General features: G+C 48.5%; 1 protein-coding gene across 1 annotated transcript; it reads right to left on the reverse strand.

The window, feature by feature from the left end:
- Positions 1-13946: 13946 nt before the first annotated feature.
- On the reverse strand, positions 13947-19453 carry CBLN2 (cerebellin 2 precursor). Its single transcript, XM_053664329.1, is given in 5 exon segments — positions 13947-14574; positions 14813-14932; positions 17756-18145; positions 18148-18273; positions 19432-19453. Coding segments are annotated over 5 exon segments (843 nt in total). The 5' UTR covers positions 19441-19453; the 3' UTR covers positions 13947-14376.
- Between the last annotated feature and the right edge of the window lie 2220 nt (positions 19454-21673).

Consider the following 21673-nt stretch of genomic DNA (forward strand, 5'->3'; position numbering starts at 1 on the left):
TATGCCTCCGAGACCTAGTTTTGTCCCTTCAGTAACCAAGCAAGTGATGCCCTTTTTTATTGAGTGAATTCCATGGCACGTACGATTCCTCTTCGTAGACTTGGAAGGAGAAACATCTTCGGTGAGTGAGTCCTGCTGAATCCACCCTCCCCTCAGGCCGCAGGGAATGCTGGGAGCAGAGGGAGCCGAGGCCAGACAAGCCCTGGTCCACAGCTCGCCGCCCACTGAAGCCCTAAACCATGCATTAGCAAAATGCTGACAGAGATGGAGCAAACTGCAGTCTAATAGTGTATAATCTTCCTCCAAGATCCTGCCTTTTGGGGTAATTTTGCTACCCATTTCTTTCCTGTTACTTCCCACTCCTTTGTGAAATCTACTAAAATAGGCCTTTTCCTAATATAACCTAAGAGCTTAGTAATCAGTTACTTCCTCTTTTCTCGCTTTCCCTTCTAACTTCCCATGACATAGCTATGTGTGAAATATTAAGGCTAATAATTGACAAAGTGGTAGCTAAAATTAAATACATTTTAGTCTATCTACATTATACCAAATGTAATATTCTCAAATGCAACTTCACTGAATCTTTACACATAAAAAAGAAAATTAAAGCTGATTACCATTTAATGCTAGTTCTTGTGGCAAAAGAAGTTTGTTAAACAGATAACTAAATTACTGGTTTAAAGCAAAAAGCTCTGTTAACTAGTAGTTTACACTTTAATGTTTAAATACAATAAATGAATAAATTCAATAAAACAGCAGGATCACAGTTTTTAGGCAAATTATTCTGACCAAAAAAAACAATCCACTTTTATAAAATACAGGGTAAGAAGTTTTAAGAGACAACCCATTAAAGTGCCCAGAATATGAGAATAGTGTTGAATGAAATGGCATTTTGGGGGAAGGCCCTTCATATTTTTTGTAGTGCCTCAGGATAGACATCATGACTAGGGTTATAATGTGTTGCTTTAAGTAAAAATTAATGCTTTGATTTATAATTGAGTGAAATAAGTCATTAAAATTGCTATGAATACTCAGATATGATGTAAAAGAAAAATGAAATTATTTAATTTGATTTCACTATCAGAATGTACTTTTTAAAGACACACACCATTACATTTTCAAGAGAGGTTAATATTTTAAAAAATCTATGATATTGGGAAGTATTTAACACCTGGGGGAACACGCTAACACACTATCTCACACATAGAACTTTTCAAATTCTGACTTTATTCAATGCTATTCAATACACTCATGTATAAAATGGATACACCCAATTCATAGACGAGGTGTTCTGGGCCTGAAGCATCTTCATTGATTACAGTGCATCACCCGCCCCGGCCCAGCCCAGGGTGTCTTCTGCAGCTGGGTTAACTGCCCAGTACGCTCCGCAGGGGAGGGGCAGGAGAAGGTGTCTCCCTGCGGTAACAGGATTTGGATGCAGCTGTCCTTCTGCCCCTCCAAAGGGTATCCTCCTGGGAAAGTCAGGGATTGAAGCAAAACTTCAGCCCTTTGTTATGTAAGTAAAGGATCTCTAGGACCAGCTTTTTAAAATTTAACTTAATTTTAATTGTTGTTCAAGTACTTTTCTGCCTTTTACCCCCCACCCTGCCCACGCCCCCAGCCCTCCCCAGGAGATTGGCTTTTAAGACCAAGAAAGGTCTGTCTTCAAGTCCTAGGGCAGGATCGTCAAACTCATGTTCACCCGGGGCCACATCAGCCTCGAGGTTGCCTTCAAAGGGCCGAACATAATTTTAGGACTGTGTGAATGTAACTACTTCTTAATTAGGGGCAAGGAGCTCAGTGCTGCCACCGGGTAGATGATGCTGGGCCAGATAAAACAAGGTAGAGGGCCAGATTGGCCTGCAGGCCTTGTCTTTGCCACCTGTGTTCTAGGGCTTCATCTTCAGGGTTGTTTTTTAGAGAAAAGAAGGAAGGGAGAAAGGGAGGGAGAGAGAGAAGGAGAGACACATCAGTGTGGGGTTGCTTCTCATGTGCCCCTACTGGGGACCTGGCCTGCAACCCAGGCATGTGCCCTGACTAGGAACAGAACCAGTGACTCTTTGATTTGCAAGCCAGTACTCAACTGCTGAGCCACACCAGCCAGGGCTCAGCTTAACATTTTTTTTTCTCTGTTTACAGGACTGACAACGGCGTCCTGGAATAAGAAACACCTGGTTGTGCCCGGCACTAGAAGCCCATGGTCCCAGCTTTTCCCTGTTGATCCTCCTCAAGGTCCCCTGGCTGTGCCTGGTAGAGCCTCGCTGTCAGGAGTGCCTTACCCTTCACAGGCTGCTGGGGCCCAAGCTTGGCCCAAGGCTGTGTGTGCATAGACAGGATCGTTCGAGGCCAGGGCGGGGAGCAAACGGACCCATGTGGCCTCAAATACATAGCCTTCCAGGAGCCTCCAGGCCTGAGCAGCTACGAGGCCTGTGGAGCTAAACCCTGGGGCCCATCCGACATCTGCCCAAGTCCTAGGCTGCAGCCACCTGAACATACTGAAGAGTTCCACATTTTGGGGGCAGGCAGCCTCCAGGTGTCTAGAATCTTCCCAGGAGCCTCTCCCTGCCTGTTCTGCCAGCCTTTCCCTGAAGGGCAGCCCCAGGGCTTTGCTCCACTTTCTGAATTGGCGCCGCAGCCTGCGGCTTCGCCCAGGCCCTCCATCAGCAACATTCTCCTCTTTGGACCCCCGCGCGCTGTTCCCGAAGTTCTAGGTGTCCATCGTCACCATGGATACTGAGGGGGAAAATGCTCTGGTCTCACCTGTCCTGGTTCCTGGCCCGGGCTGTAACCATTTAGGTTATCCAGGAGAAGAGAGAAGTTTTCCTTTCCTTTCGGTTTTAGGGTCAGAGGAACTAACTATGGAAAGGGCTACAGGTGTGATCCTTCTAGCATCTGGGAGGGGCGCTGAGCAGACCAGGGCCCTCGACTTGCCCACAGTACCGCTGGTATTAGCCAGCGCCACTTAATGGATCCAGTTACACTAGAAGGAATAAAAGAGTGAGAAAGTACATCAAGGAGAAGCAGCAAAAGCAAACGGCCAAATCAGAGAGATGATCAACTTTTACCCTGAAAAGTCGGTGCACAGATTTTTTTTAATGTTAGAAAACATTTTTAATATACTATCATCAAATCACTAAGTAAGTAACTATTAAGTGAAATAATGACTTCCTTTTTCTTTATTTGTTCATAGCAAATCTTGAATTTTTTAGAGAAAGAAGAAAAATATGGATGGTGTACAGGTTAAATAACACGTTTTCCTGTGCCGTCCATATAAAGGAGAACAGATTTGGGGGGCGTGCTATGATAATTTGGGTATCCGCTCTTATGTAGGTAACCTGTGTTTTGGGGGTTCCCACATTTCTTTATGTGCTCTGTAATAACACAATTTGTCTGTGATAGGTCACCGAGATCAGTGACCTCCCAGGTGCATACTGTGATGTCATATGTTTCGTCCATAGTGCTTACCAATTTCAGACTCTTAACACGCAAAAGCGTATTTTCTTCCATCAAGTGCTGCCTGTCATTAGCGATGATACAGGAGGATTGAGCAGAGTGTCAGGCAAATCACTCACGTAATAAACTGCAGCTTTTGCTGTTAGCGTAGTGTCTGCTCGGGTATCTTGCAAATCTAGGAAAAAAGGAAAGCCAGGCACAGACAAAGGAAGGTTTCTTGACAGAAAAACACGGCCCAGGGCCCCGATGACGTGTCATCTAATTAGGTGAGTCATCCGCACCTTGTGCCGCAGAGCCTTACCTACCTAAGTGTCGAACACATTTGAGAAAATCAGGGCAGTTTTCTTACACAGCAAGATAAGTAAGATAAGGGAGGAGGTATTTTAGAATCATCACTTGCTAAAATTATCCTCAGCTGCTGGGTAGGATGGAGAAAACAGCCCAGGCATTCAGGTCCTGCCCAAAGCCAAGTTCAATGAGAAGTCATCTAATGCATACACACGTCACGTGGTCGTTCTCCCAACCTCCTAATTGCCCACAAACCTGCATGTTTGCCCTTTAACAGACATCAACTCTGTGTGTTCTGCTAATTGGCATTATTAACAGGGTAAGTACTGGCAAGGATTTGCTTTTTGACACGATAGGGCTAACCATCAACCCCCAAACAAAGTACAGGGCCCCAGATGAGAGGTGGGACTGTCAGCAAATGTCTTTGGAGCCTATGGACATGCTTTGTGCGCATCTCCACCCTTTTTTCTTTTTTTACCCACAGAGGTTACTGTTAGGTAAATGGCTTAGATGCTGCTAGAGAAAATGATGACTCATTCCGATGGAGGGAGACAGAACCAGGCACTGCCCTGCGCTTCTGTCGCCCTGGCCGGAGTTTTCTGCACACTGTCCCCCACCAGCACCCAGTGACCCACAATAGTTACAACAACAGGGGGGGTGCACGTTCATCCACGGTCTGGAGGGGAAACATTTGGTGGTCTTAGTCTACCAGTTGCTGCAAGAAACTTTTCTCATTACATTCAAGGGGAAAAAATGTGGCTGTCTGTCCTGACTGGAGTGCTTGGCAGCCACTTGGCCAAACCCAGGAAGTACAAGGAGCCACCCTGCCCGCGTTAGTCCCTTCGGTGGATCAAGGGATCAGCTGTGACAAAGAGAGGCAATGGCACACAAGAGCTGGCAGGGACCGGGGGGAACTTGATTAGGGGACATGAGAGGGGTCACCCCTCGCAGCATGTGACTGTGAAGAGAGGCTTACTGCAAGGGGGGCCACCATCCTAGTGGGGGGGGCGCGAGGGACTGTCTGGAAGAGAGAGATCAGAGACCAGCACGTGGGGAGTGTCTGGCCAGTGAGCTCTGAGGGACAGACAGCAGCCTCTGGGGCCCCATAACCCCAAGATTATGTCATTGATGGTGAGCAGATGCTGGGTGTAGGTGTACAGGCCAGGCAGGGCAGGAAGGCACTCACTGGCTGACCATCTGCAGGTCTGGACCAGTTCAAAATAGTTAAATGTGTAAAGATGTGACCTTGGAGCCAGTGGGTGTCAGCCTCCTGAGAAGTTACAGAAAGCCAGAAGCCAGCACAGGGAGCTAGAGCCCTTTAGGCTCATTTGTATAATGCGCCCTGTTCCTCGAAATGAGAGTGGTCCTTGATGCCACACCTGGAATGTGAGGACTTCTCCAGAATGACACAATAGTGATACAAAGAACACCCAAAAGCATGGCATTAATACACCTCTGAGTCAGACAGTCACCAACACTCAGTAATTTAAAAGTTCCTCGCCTTGTCCCTGGCCAAGCAGTAGCAGAACTCTCTCTCACACCTGGTTATTTTTATCTCATCTCATTATCATTCTGGGTGAGACACTGACGCCACCTCACACTCACCGAATAGTTGCACGCGCTTCTCTTTATTCTTTCTCTGGACAGTGTCTGCAGACCGCTTCCCCTTCCTTCCCTCCAGGAGCCGCTTGGCGCACCTTCTCTCTGACTTTCCTTTTCATGAAACCTCTGAATCACTTTCCTTTTCCTGCTCAGATCCATGCCAGCCAGGCTCAGAAGAAGAGGTTAGAATTTCCTGTCTACTCCTAAAAATGCACAGCAATTCTCTTCATTGGATGGGAAGCCGCTGACACCAACTCATCCATCAATCCTTCCTTCTTATCCCATCCTTCCATTGCTTATCGGCTAAGTTCATGTTGACTCACCCCAGACTTGGTTACGCCCCTTCCTGAAATGGAATGACGCTTATTAATGCTCTGGCGCTTGGTGAGACAGTGTGATGGTACCTGATTCTCCTGAGCGTTTCATCTCGGGGAGGTAATATATTATCTAACTTCAAAAGATATATTTTCCTCTGATTAGAGTTTGGTAAACATTTTAATCCAACGGAAGGGCACATATCATCTGTAATATTTTTCCTTTAATTTTAATTAGTTTTAATTTTGCTAATTATGCCTTCTAGGCAAAAGGTCACCCTGACCCCAGGTTCTAAGATAGTTTTGCAGCCCGAGAAAAGCTTATTTGGCTTATTTACTTCTCGCATTTGACTTCTTGGGGCTTACTGTACAATTCTAAAGAGACAGTGACCTGTGTCCTTTATAAAATATACATTATTGTTGGGAAAATGAGCTATTTGTGTTTATGTATTTGAGTATGTTGAGCTCATCTTTGCAAAGAGTTCTGGCAAGAGAAACAAAGGGGAAAAATATTCCCATGATCATTTTCTGCACCAGAATGGTAACTAAACAGAGAGAGAGCCCAAGCTTTGGTGTTTGTGCTGTTACAGGGTCAGTAAACGTGTAACAGCTGTTGTGATAGTTCTCTTATATTACAATAAACCAGGTTTTTTTATGTTCACAGAATACAGAGCTAAATTGTCCATTTTTTTAAACAATGCTTTCTAAGGAAATAACTGTGGTACAAACACTTATGACTAATCACAATATATATAGGTTTCTTACTTAAGAAAAGCGACTTTCACACTTCGGCTCTCGCTCTGAGATGCACTGTAAAGCCATAGTGTAGAGAACGGGCTCTGACGTTGGAAAGTCCAAAACTGGAACCCTATCTCTGCAACCCACAGGCTATGAGACCTGTACCCCACTATCTAATCGCTTTAAACCGTGTTCTCACCCTCTGTCCCATGGCCAGAATGACCGATCTACTCTGTAGTATCGTGGGAATGATTAAGTGGAAAGACAATTAACTGTAGGGCGCTCAGCACAGCACCTGGCCCGAGTTAAGCACTGATACGGTACCGTTACTCATTAACGACACCTGACAGTAGGACTCAGCATCTGCCATTTCCCCCATAAATAGAAAGGAAGGACCCCATTTTTCATTATAGAAATAAAACCTTCCTGTTACTGGCTTTAACTAAAGCCAGTAGACCTTGAAACATTATGGGGGATGAAACTAGGCAAGGAGGAGACACCCAGAAGGCCACCCCGCTCACCCTTTGCCAACACTCACTTTTGTTCAGGGGTTATGTTCGCAAGATGTTTGCAGAAGAGAAGTAACTGCTCGACCTCGACACATCAAGAAATCTTCCAGAATTTTTCAGATGATACAAGTCTGTCCATCTGTACTTAGTGACGATAAAGTCCCATTTTGCCCTTTCTGTAACTTGAGGTGAGGGAATTCCCAGAGGCCTCTCTCTCTCAGAGCTTTTTTGCATACTAATTATTCAGTGGTTTAAATCACAGCAGCAGCACCATCTATTGGGGAGTTTTCTTTGGAAACAAATGTTTCTGCAATTCTGGAAGAAAATGTAACAACATAAATTGAAGTTCATTTCAATTCTCCATGAAGATGAAAAGGGCAGTTTACTTCAATAAATAATTTCTTTTATCAACATCCTCAGGAATTCGTAAGAATCCTAAGTAAAAATTGCATGGCATTCAGTGTTTGGTAAAGTACATTTTCAAGACATTCAAAAAAGAAGAAAAAATTAAGTATTGAAAGCAATAGGCCTTAGGGGAGAATCAGTCCTTCCCTAATTATCTCAGTCTGGTGCGTAGATGCCATTTGCCTGCTAAGGATCGTGAAACCAGGGCATCCCTTTAAGAACCCAGCCTCTTGACATTCTTTGGTGCCAAGGTAATTCTGAGGCAATGGGTTAAGAGCAGATCAGGCATTATCCACTGATACATTTTTGGATTTATCGTACCAGATGGCTTAATATTCTCAACAGTTCCCAGTCTCTGTCTGCAAGGAAGACCAGATGTAATTTCTACCTTCTGGTGAAATAGATTCCTAAGATTGAATACCAGAAATAAAATATGAGGCATAGACCGAATCAAGGAGATGAGAAGCTCGGAGCTCATGGGCTCAAGCCAAGGGGTCTGGGCCATGGTCGCCCTTGGGCCCAAGGCCAGTTTTCAGTGGCAGCACAACTGGAAACATGCTTGTTTCTTAAGTTGGAACTTTGCTCATCAAGTTAGCATCATGCAAAATATGCCAAAGAGGTAGGAATGCCCCCACCACCCACACGCAGCTCTTTTCAGAATGGACTTCACCTCCTGCCTTATTTGTATCTTGCTTTGTAGCTGTCTTTTAAGGATCTGACTAATTCTGGCATGCCTTCTGTCTTCCCAAGCAGTGCACCACACAGTGCAAGCAGAAATAAAGCTGCTGAGAGGGCTAGCTAGAACAGTTAAACCTTCACACAGTAAAACAGTGCAAACAGTGGAATTTGCCCCTATCTGCCTCTACACCACTCTGACCCGTCCCAGGTTCTTTCCAAAATTCCTGTCTGTGCCTGCCACACACCCAACCGCAGTCAGCCTGCTGCTGGGAAGGGCATTTCTAGTTGGGTGATTGACCCATGTTCAGAATTCAGTGCCCACACCAAAATCATATCCTCCTCTTCATAAGGGAAAAAACGTGTAAGTTATCTTATTCTCTTTAGTAAACATGCATTCCAGTTTCTAAGGTTGCTCCCACACCCAGCCCACCCACCTCCTCGCCATCAGTGGGCTTGCAGATCTTCCAGGGCAGGGTTGAGCACTGGTTTTGACCAGGGGTCTGTGTAAGCTGTTGGTACTCACTGAGGGCGTCTGCACTTCTCTGTCGCTCCCAGGAAACACACACCGCCTGGCCCCTCAGCAGCGACCCGTACATGTTGTGGGGAGGAAAAGAAAAATATCTCAACCCCCATCCCAAAGAACAGATCATTTTTGATAAGTAATATAATTGCTCTTTCCGCTGACAGTTTGCGACTCCAGAACACAGGCTTTGCTATGACACCTGGACATGGTGCTTGGGAACCTGAAAACAAGCGGGAGTCACATTTTGAAGTCATACATTTGCTTTTCAGTGACAATCCTGCCTCTGAAACTACATATTCGTGATCTAAAAGTTAAATGATTATAAAATAGGAAAACTGTGTTACCAATTCAAAGATAAATATAAATTTTAAAGTTGTAGGAATCTTTAAGACCCCCATGAGGGGTTTTAGTATGAAGGAGAATTTGCCAAAGTGCTCCATCTAATTAGTTGTAATTTGGGTACCGGTCGTACCTTAAGTCAGTTCCATAACCACAATGCACCCAGAATGGCAACAAAGCTGCATCTATAGCATAAAGCCAAGGATTCTCTGTATGCCGGGCTTTGAACGCCTAAGAGATTGCTAAAAGGATTGTAAAATGAAGAAAGTAAGGGCCCATAGGCTTAAGCAAAACACTCAGGAGTTTTCACATGCCATTACCAACATTCTCCACCCGTGTTTCTCACCACCTGAAGCGAATTCAGGCCGGGTGGGCCTTCCTGGAGAACAAGTGATTATACCAGGGAAGATGTAATCAGGCTGGGAGGCTGGCTCCCCAAACTGCAAGGTCGGCTCATTAACAAGTAATGCCCTTCCTTTTGGGGTAGCTCCCATGCAAGGCAGCTTTCTAGCCTTGGGGAGTCCGGCTCTAGCCATTGGGAAGAGGGAATGAAGATTTCTCTTCCAAATGAGGTTGTCAGGGAGCTCATTTGCACCACCCAGCGAGTGTGTGTGTGTGAGCTGGTGAAGGTGATGATTGATGAGGCTGCAGACCCTTAAGTGATTCTAGTGATGGAAATCCACAGCAAAATCCACTTAGGAAGATAAAACAGAACTCCTGTTATCTGTGGGAGGTAAAACCACAAGGCTTTTGCCCCTACATTTCAAGTCACCCTACTGGGTTTGGGAATAGAGAGTGCTCATTTACTTAGAATGCATGTTTCGGTATAATGTTATTATACAGACTTTAAAAATAACTTTATGTTCCTTGACTCTCCTGTAAAGGATTTTGATGAGACTTCTTTTTTTTTTTGCTTTATTGGCAGGGAGAGGACTGGATCTGATCGATTGCATCATTGATAGCTATGTAATATATCCATGTTTAAAATATCTAAGTGTGAACCAACAGTACCCTTCTCTCTGCAAAGGCAGTAGATATTCTTTTCGGTGAAATATAGCTGCAAAAAATAATGTTTTAAAAGGCTAGGCTACATATGTAAACAGATTTGTTTAGTGAATGCAGCCATCACCAGTTAATGTCTTCAGAGTAGCATTAAAAAAGAGAGAATCCGAGCCCCAAAGCTGTAAAATGATAAAGCCAAAATGAAAATTGTATTTTACCTTATTTCCTCATATTTGGTGTGCTTGCTCTTTAAATGCCAAGAAAATCTATTTTAAGAGTCTGGTGAGGATTTGTAGGCTTTGATCTTAAAATTGAGAGTATGTTTGTAATATCCCATTTTAGTAGCAGAGTGTGAGTTTCAGACACAGAGTCCCAATTACACACCTCCATAAGCAAGGCGAAGGGTGAAAACCCATTGTAGTTCTGCGGTTAAGGCAGTTCCAGATTTTTAAGGGCGTTTTTACAGAGTCCACAGTAAAAACCTACAGAGCGAATCAGTGTGGCCTGCCTCTGGCTTTCATCATCAGAGAGCCATCATTTACTGCCACTGTCTTAAATACAACGAACCAGAGCATCTCCTTCATGCTCATCTGTGCATTAGATTATTCTATACGTCTATGCGGTGGAAGACGTGAACGCGAACTAGTTACTCACAACCACATTACCCTGTGCCACGTTTATTTCCTTTTAAAAGATTGCCTACTTATACGCAACATAAATTCACAGAGCACTCCTTGCTCAGTCATCAGTCTGAGGCATCCTGGGGCAACCCACGCTTTTGGTTTTCTTGCAAAAGTGCTTTATCACATTTTATTCTCACCTATTTCTAGAGTCCAGACGAATGTGGCTGATCCATGTATTTTACGTCACTATGATAAAAAGCATGAATTTATGTATTTGCAGGCAAACATTATACATGTGAATTCATGTCAGTTCCCTTGATACCAAGGAAATATTGCAAAACAATTAAGGAGTCAGCTAAGGTTTCAGTTTGCTTTGCATATCTTTTTAACTCTGCTGATACTTGATATCTAGCTTTAGCTTAATTTTTTTTTCCAAACAAGTAGCTTGGTAATCTCTACAGAATGCCCTAGGTTTTCAAGACAATATTCAATTGGCTTTTATAATTTTTGCTCTGAGCAACCGTAGTAATTTTATTGTACACAAATGCATAATAAAAACATCACGATGCAAAAATAAAAATTAAAAACCTCCAGGAATTCCAGAAGGCAAACACAGATTCTCAGGACCTAGAGTTGAATCATCAGGGTTGTGTTTTAAATGAGAATATATTTTAAGTTAAAAAAATATGATTTTTACCAAGGCATTTACAACCAGTTGGATTAACATTTTTCAACTAGACCAGCTTGTAAGTATAATGCCCAAACATTGGTAATTTGCTACTTACCTGTGTTAAAAATGTTGCAGTTTTATCAATATATTTTTTACATAAAATGTTGATATTATATACTGGCACAGAAAGGTGGGCTTGAGCCACAAGAGATAGTCGAGTCACATAACTAAGAACTGAGTTTATGAGAAAATGTACGGATTTTCATACGGTCACCTTATCATTCTTAAAAATCAGTTTCTACTTTAATATAGAGCCACAGTGTTACCGCGCTGTTCAAGAACAGGAAAATTCACGTAAAAATGTGCTGTCAGAGGTTCATTTTAAATAGTTTTCACAAACCACATATTGAAAAAAGGTGACTTCCCAGAAACACCCTCCAAACCATGGACGTTTCCTGTCATGGGTCTCAGTGTGACCCCCCCCAACATTGGCCCTTGTGAGCTGGGCAGGGGTCACTGTCCCCACTGGAGAGATGGGAAAACTGAGGCTCAGGGGGTGGAGCTGCTCCAGTCGGGCTGCCCACACTACACACACCTCTGCTTTTATAGTTAAAGGAAAATCTATGTCAACATTTTGTTCGGACCTATGTGTGTTTGGAGACCGCACACAGGAGCTTCATCTCCCTCCAAGAGTCTGAGCCCAAGGGGCCCCGGGCAGACGTGGCGTGAGTTACAAGTGCAGAAACACACTGTCTTCTGCCTAACCCAGTCTTCACATTCGGCTCAAGGGGGGGAAAAAAAAACCAGAGTGAAATAAACAGAATGAAGCACTTGACCTGACGTAAAATAAACTCCTGAAATATTTATTTTTATATTGGTCCATTTAATAACTTATTTATTAGACAGTATAACCAAATGACAGCCTTATGTAATAAAGTCATAAATACAAAGAAATAACATGTATACCATATTTATAAGCAATAAAAATACGAAGTACTCATATATCTTTCAGTCTCTGAAGTGCCATGTTGTCCTCTAATGAGGTCGGCTGTTGATTTTAACGCGAACAGAAGGCTGAGGGAAGGAGCGCCAAGGACTGACTAACTAAAGGTGATGAAACGAGAGAAAACACCAGCCGGCCTCCTGCTGTTCACGTCAGCAGCATTTGTCATGGTGCTCTTAGAAGTGCCTCTGCCCGTCACAGAACCCAAACACCCCAGATGCCTTCGTGTGGATGTCTCTTCATGCCCCCTCGTAAAACATAACTGCATCTTACTTCAAATTTAGTTCTGCGTCCTGCTACTCTCTTCTCCGAGGGCCAGTGAGATGCAGACCCTTAGTCCAACCATAGTTTTTCCTTTACGAAACCCGCACTGCGTGTCCGTCTGGAAAACGGGGCCAAGTGCTGCTCCACCCCCCACGCACATTACTTGACTCTGTATCTTCTTCACATGTCAGCTTCCTTTCATCCCTGGTCTCTGGTTGAGATGTTGAATTGGAACTTGAACCACGTCAATGATTATATATAATCAAAAGCAGATTGCCTTATCCCGAAAGCATTTTGAATGCTGTCTTTTTGCACACATCTCACCCCAAATGGTCCTGTCTGGAAAATGTTGTGTACAGGTTGAAATGTGTGAGGTGTGCATCTCCCATCTGGACCCAGACCGGTCTAGACCTGCATGCGGAGGTGTGTTTTCTAGTCAGGCAGGGCAGGGGTTCACTTCCCGCTCGTCCCTGGCCCTTGACCGGTACTTACACACAATCTGAGAGCTGGGAGACGATGTGAAGGGAGAAGAGCAAGCCAAACATCGAACCCATTTATTCTGAATCTTAAATTACGAGTTTTATCAGCAATATTTTGGTTACATTAATACACAAAGGACAAATGGACATCCGGTTTGAGGTCTCTTCTTGGACGGCTTTGGGATTAGTGACATGTTCTTGGCAAAGGGACCCTGTACCCATCAGCTCTCAGCTAGATTTTAATAATATCGTTGTACAAGGTGCCAACACAGGAAGGATTTGAGAACCGGCTCCCAGCGTGCCTCCGGCCAACAGCTGTAACCACTGAGATGGCAGGGAGGCTTCCAGCCAGGTTCCTAGGGAAGTGGCCACGCCCCTTTCCTGGGCCAATCAGAAGGGCATCCAGGGAGAGTGGCTGTCCTGCCCGTCATCCTGGAAGCATCTGATGCTAGGTGTGCTCACATGGAGTGGATCCCAATCAATGAAGCAAGCTGCTGGAAAGACCCAGGTCCCTCGGCCAGGGCGCCCATACTCAGGAGACTCGGTCACACAGCTCCTGTGACCCAGGACACCGAGGAACATCAGGTACTCACCATATTCCAGAAAGTAAATTAAAAACAAAAAAATCCAGGTCGGTTGTTCTAAGGTGCCTCTGAGGGGTCTCTTCAAAAGAAGCGGAGCAATTGCCCATTTGTGGTTTTCACTTTGATATGCAGGTACCTTTTGTTTGGTTTGGCCTCATCCAAAACAGAATATACAGGTATCTTTTGTTTGGTTTGGTTCGATCCCATCCAGGATTCCACATACATGTTCTCTCCCGCACCCCAGCACGAAGGATAAAAGCTGGGGTGCGCAGGGCGAGCTGAGTGAGGACAGGGAAGTAAAGCTTTTCCAGGAAAACACACACACACACAGACAGTACAGAACAAGAGTCGCAGTCCCATCGTGCAAAACTCGCTTCTCCAGGTAAAGCACTTCCGGACAGGTTCACAATGCCCCCCTCCCCCTCCCGAGTCCCCCCATCCTCCCCAGGGAACACACAGAACAAAAGCGATGCCATCCTTTTTCTTAAGGCTGAACAGACACACGGAGACCACATTTCAGGCCGGCCGTGGGGGCGACTTGAAGGACTCCTGCTCCGAGGGCTGGGCAGGGCAGCGATGTGGCGTCCAAACAAACGAAGAAACGCCAGTGGTCCCCACAGTAAAATCCCAGATCGACTTTACAATCACAGGTACAAATTGCTCAGATCAATAATGCCATTTCTCCTGAAGACCTTGTCATCTAAAACTAATTAGAGGCCAGGTTCCCGAGGAATGGTCAACAGTCAAAGAAAATACTGGAGATTTGGAAGGAGATCATTCTTCTACCGAGACGGTCTGATGGAATTTGGAAACAAGTCGTCCTGGTTTGGCCAAGTCCGGGGGATGAGGGAGGGTGGTTCCTGGGTCCCGAGGGCAACTCCCCTGCTGCCCCAGCTCTGCCTTTATAGAGGGAACACCAAGAAGCCCGAGAACGTGGAGTACTTCCAGCCCCCCATGAGGTTGCCCCGCTCCAGTTTGAGGTGCACTTTGTCCTCTCTCTCCATCAGCAGTAGGACCCCGTTGCTGGCTGCTTCTCTGGTCACATCTTGGTCTCCTGCGAACGCTGAGATCACTGGGTAGCCGTTCTGCATTAAACTGACCTACAATGCAGAGAGTAAAGCTCAGCAGACCCCGCGGGGCGACCTGTTCTTACACACCTGTCCACTTCTCTCCCTCCCCTCCCCAACCCTTTCTATGGGGGCCATCCCTGGGGCCTGACCAGAGGTCTCAGCTGGGTCCCAGCCCCAGGTGCCAGCCAGCCCCAGGGCCTCACAGAGGGGGTGACGGGGGTCAGCAGCAATGGGGGATGAGCAACTCAAAGCTTCCAGAGCTACCCACCTGGATGGTCTGTCTGTTGTACACTTTTACCACGTGGAAGCTGAAGCTATAAATCCCTTTTCTCGGTGCTACAAATATACTGGAGGCGAGATCGAAATGGTTGCCAATATTTACTAACACCTGAAAAAGAAGAGGGAACACAGCACCGACATAGAGAGCCCCCGCCACCCGGACCCCCGGCATGTGATCAGACAGGCACAAGAGCGACCCCAGGTCCTCTGTGCCCTGCCCAGGGGGGTGTGGGGGGGTGGCACAGTGAAAACACCTATAGGGAAGTGATCAAGTGATCACAAAGGTATTCTAACAGACGGTGATGCACAAAGATTTTTTACAGGATATTCATTTATGACTTGAAAAGGGGGTGCCCATTTTATTCATGGGGAGCGGGGCAGAGAGAAAGGAAGACAGTGATGTCAGTAAACCAACTAGAAATCCAGTCTGTTCAGAGGTGTGTGGGATTGACATGGAGCTGAGACGAAAATGAATGGGGCAGAGGGAATGGGTGCAGAACGGGCTGTGGGGCAAGAGGTCAATCAAATGCAACCACGCTCTTCCGCTGAAGCCGGGGACCTAACCTCCCCTGCTCCAGGACAGAGGGACTGTGTGAAGTTTGGGTCTCTGTGTTCCCCCAGCCCCAGCATGCACCCTGGCAGCATACAGTAGGTGCTCAATAATGCCTGCTGAGTGAAAGACTGCAGTCCATAAACACAGGCTGTGCCTGCTCTCCTCTCTCTCCCCTGAGTGATGTTTGCTTCCTTGGCTGAATCATGATGTCATGTAATGAGCCCCACAGCAGCTTGGACACCTTTGGCTCAACTCCAGAAATTCCATCACAGGCGAGAATAGCGACCAATCCAGCTACGGGACCTGAGGTCACGTGACCCAGCAGAAGGTTCTCCTCGAATCAGAGAGGATGGGAGCATGGCATCATGAGCAGAACCTGAAGGGGGGAGGGTCCCCCATGGTAGCCCCATTCTCCTTCAGATGCTGAAGACGGGGTTGGGCCACTCTGCCTGGATCCCGTCCCCACTCCCACTCCCACACGCAGGCACAACCTCGGTGAACACACTGGAGTGTCTGCCTGGCATTCTCAGCCTTTAAGACAAACAGCCAGCAACAGCAGCACAGCCCCAGATGAGAGAGCCTGTCACCCGTTCAGAAAATAAATGTCATCCGAACACATTTTGCGGTGGTTTCTTGGGCACTCACTGTAGATGGATAACATGCAATTCCCGGAGCGCTGCCAACCTCTGCTGCGAGCAGGACTGGGAGCCAGCCGGCACCCGGAGCTGGGGCTGGGGCTCCACCTGGTCCCTAGTCTGTGGGGCTCACACAGACACGCACGCTCTGTGGTTAAAGACGGTGGGCCACCTTGTTCTCTGCTTCCCCAAGGCTGCATGTCAGTTGGCCTCAGGATGCTTCAAAGAGAATAAAGTGTTCTCCACTTGAGCCCTTGCAGTTGCTTCTTCCTACTCGTTACCGTTCACCTCGATTTTAAATTCAGGGCCCTGGCACATGCAGGATGCTGCTGCAGAGTCCAGAACCCCCAACCAGCCCAGAGAAGCAGTCTGCTTCCCCCTAACCGGGGACACCCCCTTCAACCCGCCCCGCCACAGGCTCCTCGGGCACAACACGCGAGTCCTGTTACTGCTTATCCTGCCTGCGTCACTGTGTCCTTGACACCCAGATGAAACGATGGACATACGAAGGCTGTGAAACTATTGTAGGACGTTGGAAGGTGAATTTTCCCAACTACCTCCTGCTTGTCATCCCCTTGATTTGAAAAAGATTAAAGTAAATAGTTTTGTCTTGTAAACAAAAACAGATTACAGACGGACTCCCTCCCACCACCATCCCAAATCCCCCCAAATTTGAAGTATGTACACACCTCCTAAGATAAATGAACACCCTGGCCTAAAATGAGGCAGGCGTGTGTGTGCAGGGTCATCGGCACTTGGGTGTGGGTGCCAGCTGGAGGGAAAGTCCAAGTGTGTGTGTACACTTGGCCCCGTGTGCTCACAGCCAAGAGGGCCCCATCTGAGACAAGCACTTTGTCAAAAGGAAGGGACCAATGAGTTCAAGTTTGGAGAGCACTGGTCAGTTTCCCATCTGTCTCTGAACAGCAATAGAAACCGATGGGGTTGACACCAAAGTAAGGTCACGACCTCACACCTTGAGCAGCCGCAGGCCGGAGAAGGGAGTGCCAAGGGGGGAGCGTGCTGATGACCCACACGGGAGAAGTTAAGTGGGTTAGGACAGTGCAAGCCATCGACCTTTTCTGTATTCCTGTAACCACACTACCTATTGATAGGTTGTAGATACCACATCAGTAGATTACATCGCGGAATACTGTTCTTACCACACACTGCGCTCACATAACCACGGGCTCTTTTCCATTTATATAACCACCCCCGCTATTTCCCCCCCATTCTTGCCTACGTATTTTTCTTGGGGGTAAATATCCTCAGTCCCTTGTACAATAAGCAATAGGTGCATCTTTCCTGAGCGTGGGCTGAGACTTCCTAAGAGCCCTTTCTGGGGTCTGGGGAGTTACAAATGCTCAGTCTCTGTGTTGGCCACCTGGGTCACTGCAGCCCACCGGAGGCAAATGACAGCCCCACCACGGCGAAAAGGAAAATGGGCAGAGCCCTTTTGGGAAGTACATTTCTGATCTCTCCACGTTTCTGGGACTCTTGGTCACTCAAGTGCCACCTGAGCTGGCAGCTGCAGAGAGGCCACCCTGTGGGAAGGGGAAATGGCAGGGAGAGCTCCCCAGAAACAGGAGAGAGAAGGGAGGGGGGCAGGGCAGGGCAGAGGGAAGGGAGGAGGAAGAGTCTGGACCTCCGGTCCGAGGTGCCTGGAGCCCTGCCCTGAGGCCAGAGCGCCCCAGGCCCCCTGTTCTCCCCCGGGAGGGAGGCACGGTGCGCAGACCTGCTGGCTGACCTGGTCAAAGTAGATGGTCATGGTGCGATTGCTCATCTCCGACGGCTCGTGGTTGGTGCTCCGAGTGGCCGAGAAGGCCACCTTGGCGCTTCCGGAGCGCACGGAGATGCCCAGGGAGGAGGTGACCGCACCGTCCCCCGAGGGGCTGGAGTCGCACACCACCAGGCACTTGCCCTCCAGCACGATGGGCTCCGTGTCATTCTGAGCGCCCACTGGGCAGCCGGCGGGGAGCAGCAGCAGAAGCAGGGCCAGCGCCGCCCCCAGGCAGGAGCTGTAACCGGCTGGATGGCGCAGCGCCCCCCGGAGCCGGGGCATGGTTAGCGGCGGCCCGAGGAGGCCCCAGCCGGGCGCCGGTATCCGGCCTGGGGCGGGCAGCACAGGGGACGGCGGCCAGCAGGGGCTGAAGGAGCGCAGGTGGTCCGGTGACACAAGGGGCCCGGAGTAGCCTCCTCTGGCCTCGGTCTACTGCTCTGATGGTTAAGGCCAGGGTCGTCCTCAGGAGAAAAGCTCCGGCAGACCTGTCAGGGCAAAGAACCCAAACCCTTAGACTGGGAGGTGAAGCTGTGCGGGGAGGGGCGTGGGGGTGGAGTGGGGAGCAGGTGCCCGCTGCGCAGCGCTGGGCCCCCTCACTGGAGGTTACCCTCTTGGTCCAGCGCACAGCCAACCCCCCTCCCCATTGGCACAACAGGTTCCGAGAAACCCCAGGTTCCGGCGCCCTGGACAGGACATTCCTGAATGCTCCCTGCCCCCCCCCCCGCCCCCCGCAGCGCACCCTGGGTGACTGGGGGTGGAGGAGTGGGGAGGAGGACTGGAAGTCCGGGCAGGGGCCCACGATTCTGTGGGGCCTCAGCACTAATACAGGGTTGAGGACCCTGGAAGACAGCGTTAAAGCCACCCTACATCCATTCGGCCTACGGCGGAGGGGATCTCGGGACTCAGGCAAAAGAAAAGCCACTAACGCCCTATCGCCTTCATTTCAGTGACATGGTCTTGAAAGCCACACCGAGAAACCTTTTTCCTTCCTCTGCTTTCCCTTCCACTCTCTTGTTTTCCCATCCCGGAGATTTTTACAAAGCAGTCCACTTAAGTGAAGATCTTATCCATTTTCCACTCAAAGATCAAATCCCCAAGAAGCTCCCTTGGGTGAGTACGAGAAAAAGAAGAGAGACCCCAAAGCAAACACCCACTTTCAGATTCCCGCAGCCAGCAGCGAGCGCCTTGGAGAGTCCCTCGGGTCCCTCAGGCGCAGGGCGAGGATTCAGCGGCCAGAGCCTGGAGCTGGGCTGATGGTGCAGCTTTTGTTCCCAGACCCCGGCTCCCTCTTGCTGGGCTAGGAGGCGGCCCCGCGGCTCTCTGCTAACTTACTCGCCGCCTGCACTTTCTCCAGCCCACTCTGCTCCCCCTAAACCAGGCAGGTCATTTCCATACCCAGCCCAGAAACAGAAAGCCCGGAAACCTCTCCCCGAGCGGCCTCCAAACAACTCCTCCAATAGTCTAAGAAGAGCGAAGTTGTGTCTCCATGAGTAGCCTCCGTCCTCAGCCCCAGATAAAATGATGTTGATATTCTCGGTGGCTTTTCCCGATGCCCAGAAGAAGACTAGCGATGGTCCCCATTGAAACACACGTATTAATGCAATCAACGCGCGGACCGCGGAGCACAGGGCCGGGTTGGTTACCTGCCACATCCATGACGAGCGAGCACTGATCGCTGTCCGCCAAGTTCTGCTCTGAGATGATGGGCAGAGCTAGCGGGAGGAGACACCGGGCACGACCCCGCTGCCTGCCCCTGGCCAATGCAACGCCGCCCCGCCCTGCCCCTCTCCCGCACCAGCCGTCCCCGGGTCCCCACGCACCGCGCCCTACGACGACCCGCACTCCGAGTGCCCCAAACCGAACCGCTATCCACTCCGAACCCTTCACCCTGTACGCGCGGTGCTTCACCTCCCGACGCTCCGCTCCGCAGCGCACCTGGTCCGCACCGCCTCCCGTACAGGGTCTGCAACGCTCCCGCGCCCGCAGCGCGGCTCCGTCTCCCCGTCCCAGCCCCACCGTCTTGGCCTCTCCCCGGTCTCCAGTCCGCACAGCCTAACGCCTGGACGAAGCCCGGCTCCCTCCCGGCCCCCACCCGGCCCAGCACCCGCTTCTGCCTCCCGCCGCAGCCTGCGCTGCTTGGTCTGGCTCTCACCGGAGCACTGACAGCACAATCCTACCAGAGGTCTCTCTCAGAAACTAGGCATCGTCAAAAGCACTGGTCACGCCTCTGATATTCAAGTCTTTCTTTTCTTTTCCAAATTCCCTCCAAATCTTAATCCTGAGCAGCGTTGCCACTTTCATAATTGGAGGGTGGGGAAAGGAAGCAGTTTTACTTCAAAATTAATAATAATACTAATAATAATTAATAATAATTAATTGGTTCAAAGAGGAAAAGGCGTGGGATTTCAGTGGTTGAAAGGCTGCGGTCCCGGAGTCTCCGGTTCGGGAAATGTCAGGATTCGGCGGGGACTAAGGAGGCGCCTCCGCCGGGGTTTCTGCGCTGCTCCTCGGAACCTCGGGGCTCGCAGCGTGCGCTGGCTCTCGCGCATATTTATTAAAACGCCTGTTCCAGCTCTGAGGGCTGGAGAGGCGCGCGGGGTTTCCCAGCTGCGCCCAGAGCGCAGCGAGAGCACAAGCACGGGCACGGGGCGCCACCTACGGGCGCTGGGGCCTCCCTGCCGCGGGCTCGGGAGGAGCGGGGAAGCCCCAGGAACAAGGACGGCGTTTGCTGATAGTCTTCGGCGACCCTCAAAAACACTCCTAGCCTCTGCAAAAAATACAACAAACGATCTTTTTTGCACCCGTGCTCCTAACGAAGTGGGATGGGATGCTTGAGATCTTGGCTCTCACAATCCACTCTGCCAAGCTGGTACAGGCTGCAGGCGGTTGGCACAGAGCCTTCCTCTGCCTTCCCGGGCCTTACACTCCATACCTCCCTTAAACAGTACGCACACGGCCACTCACTTTGTGACCTGACTTTAACAACCATCCTTAAAAGACACTCAATCCTCTGACTTGCACAGTATTCCTTTGCGTTTAGGCTGATCAATAGGAACCATAAATGGGACAATGCTACGCCTAACAATAGAATGAAAGTATTTCTTAATTCCTCTGGACTTCACACCAAACCCTCTTCCATTTGCAGATTTTGGCCAGACTTCTGGTTCCACCCTATCACCTGGGTCTTCTCAGGTACCGGTCTGTCAAGGTCTGATTTCCCACAGGCTCTCCCAGGACTCTTCTCCCCACTAGAGTTGCCAGGGCCTCGTCTCTAGGCCCCAAAGAGGAAATTCATTTGCCTCAGTTAGACCTAAATAGATGCAGAGGGAGACAGGGTCACACGCAAACCGAATTCCATAGTATTGTCTGAGATCATTACCAAGTGTGGTGCTACAAATCTGACCAACCGAACTTCAGGGCCCAGTGGCTTCTGCTTCTCATGAAAACTAGTGCAAAGTAAAAAACAACCCCCAAGCCTGTTATCCTCCAAAGGATTGTTGCTGAAAACTGAGTGTTTTGCTTCAGCATTTTTATGACATGCCGGTCAGATGCACTGGGCTTTGAAACTTCTTCAAAGCCATGATATTTTGCTACTTTTTTTGGTGAGGTTAACAGAATGGAAATTGTTCGATCTTGCTTTCAGATCTTACTGTCGTCAAATATTGCATCAATTTGACGACCGCTCATTGCCAGGATAAGCAAAGCCCCATTATTCCATTACAGAGAGCTCCGATCTGAGCGCAAGCATAAATAGCAAGGGACATTAAGTGAGGCACAGACTGATAATTAGACCAAGTTGGGAATGCTAATTAAGTAGCAATACCTCTCACACATCTATAAATCTTTAAATAACAGCTCTTTTAAGCGACTGCTTTAAATGGTGTG

Source organism: Artibeus jamaicensis, unplaced genomic scaffold (genome assembly GCF_021234435.1).
Source record: "Artibeus jamaicensis isolate MK-2021 breed Jamaican fruit bat unplaced genomic scaffold, CSHL_Jam_final contig_354, whole genome shotgun sequence".
NCBI classification, from domain to species: domain Eukaryota; kingdom Metazoa; phylum Chordata; class Mammalia; order Chiroptera; family Phyllostomidae; genus Artibeus; species Artibeus jamaicensis.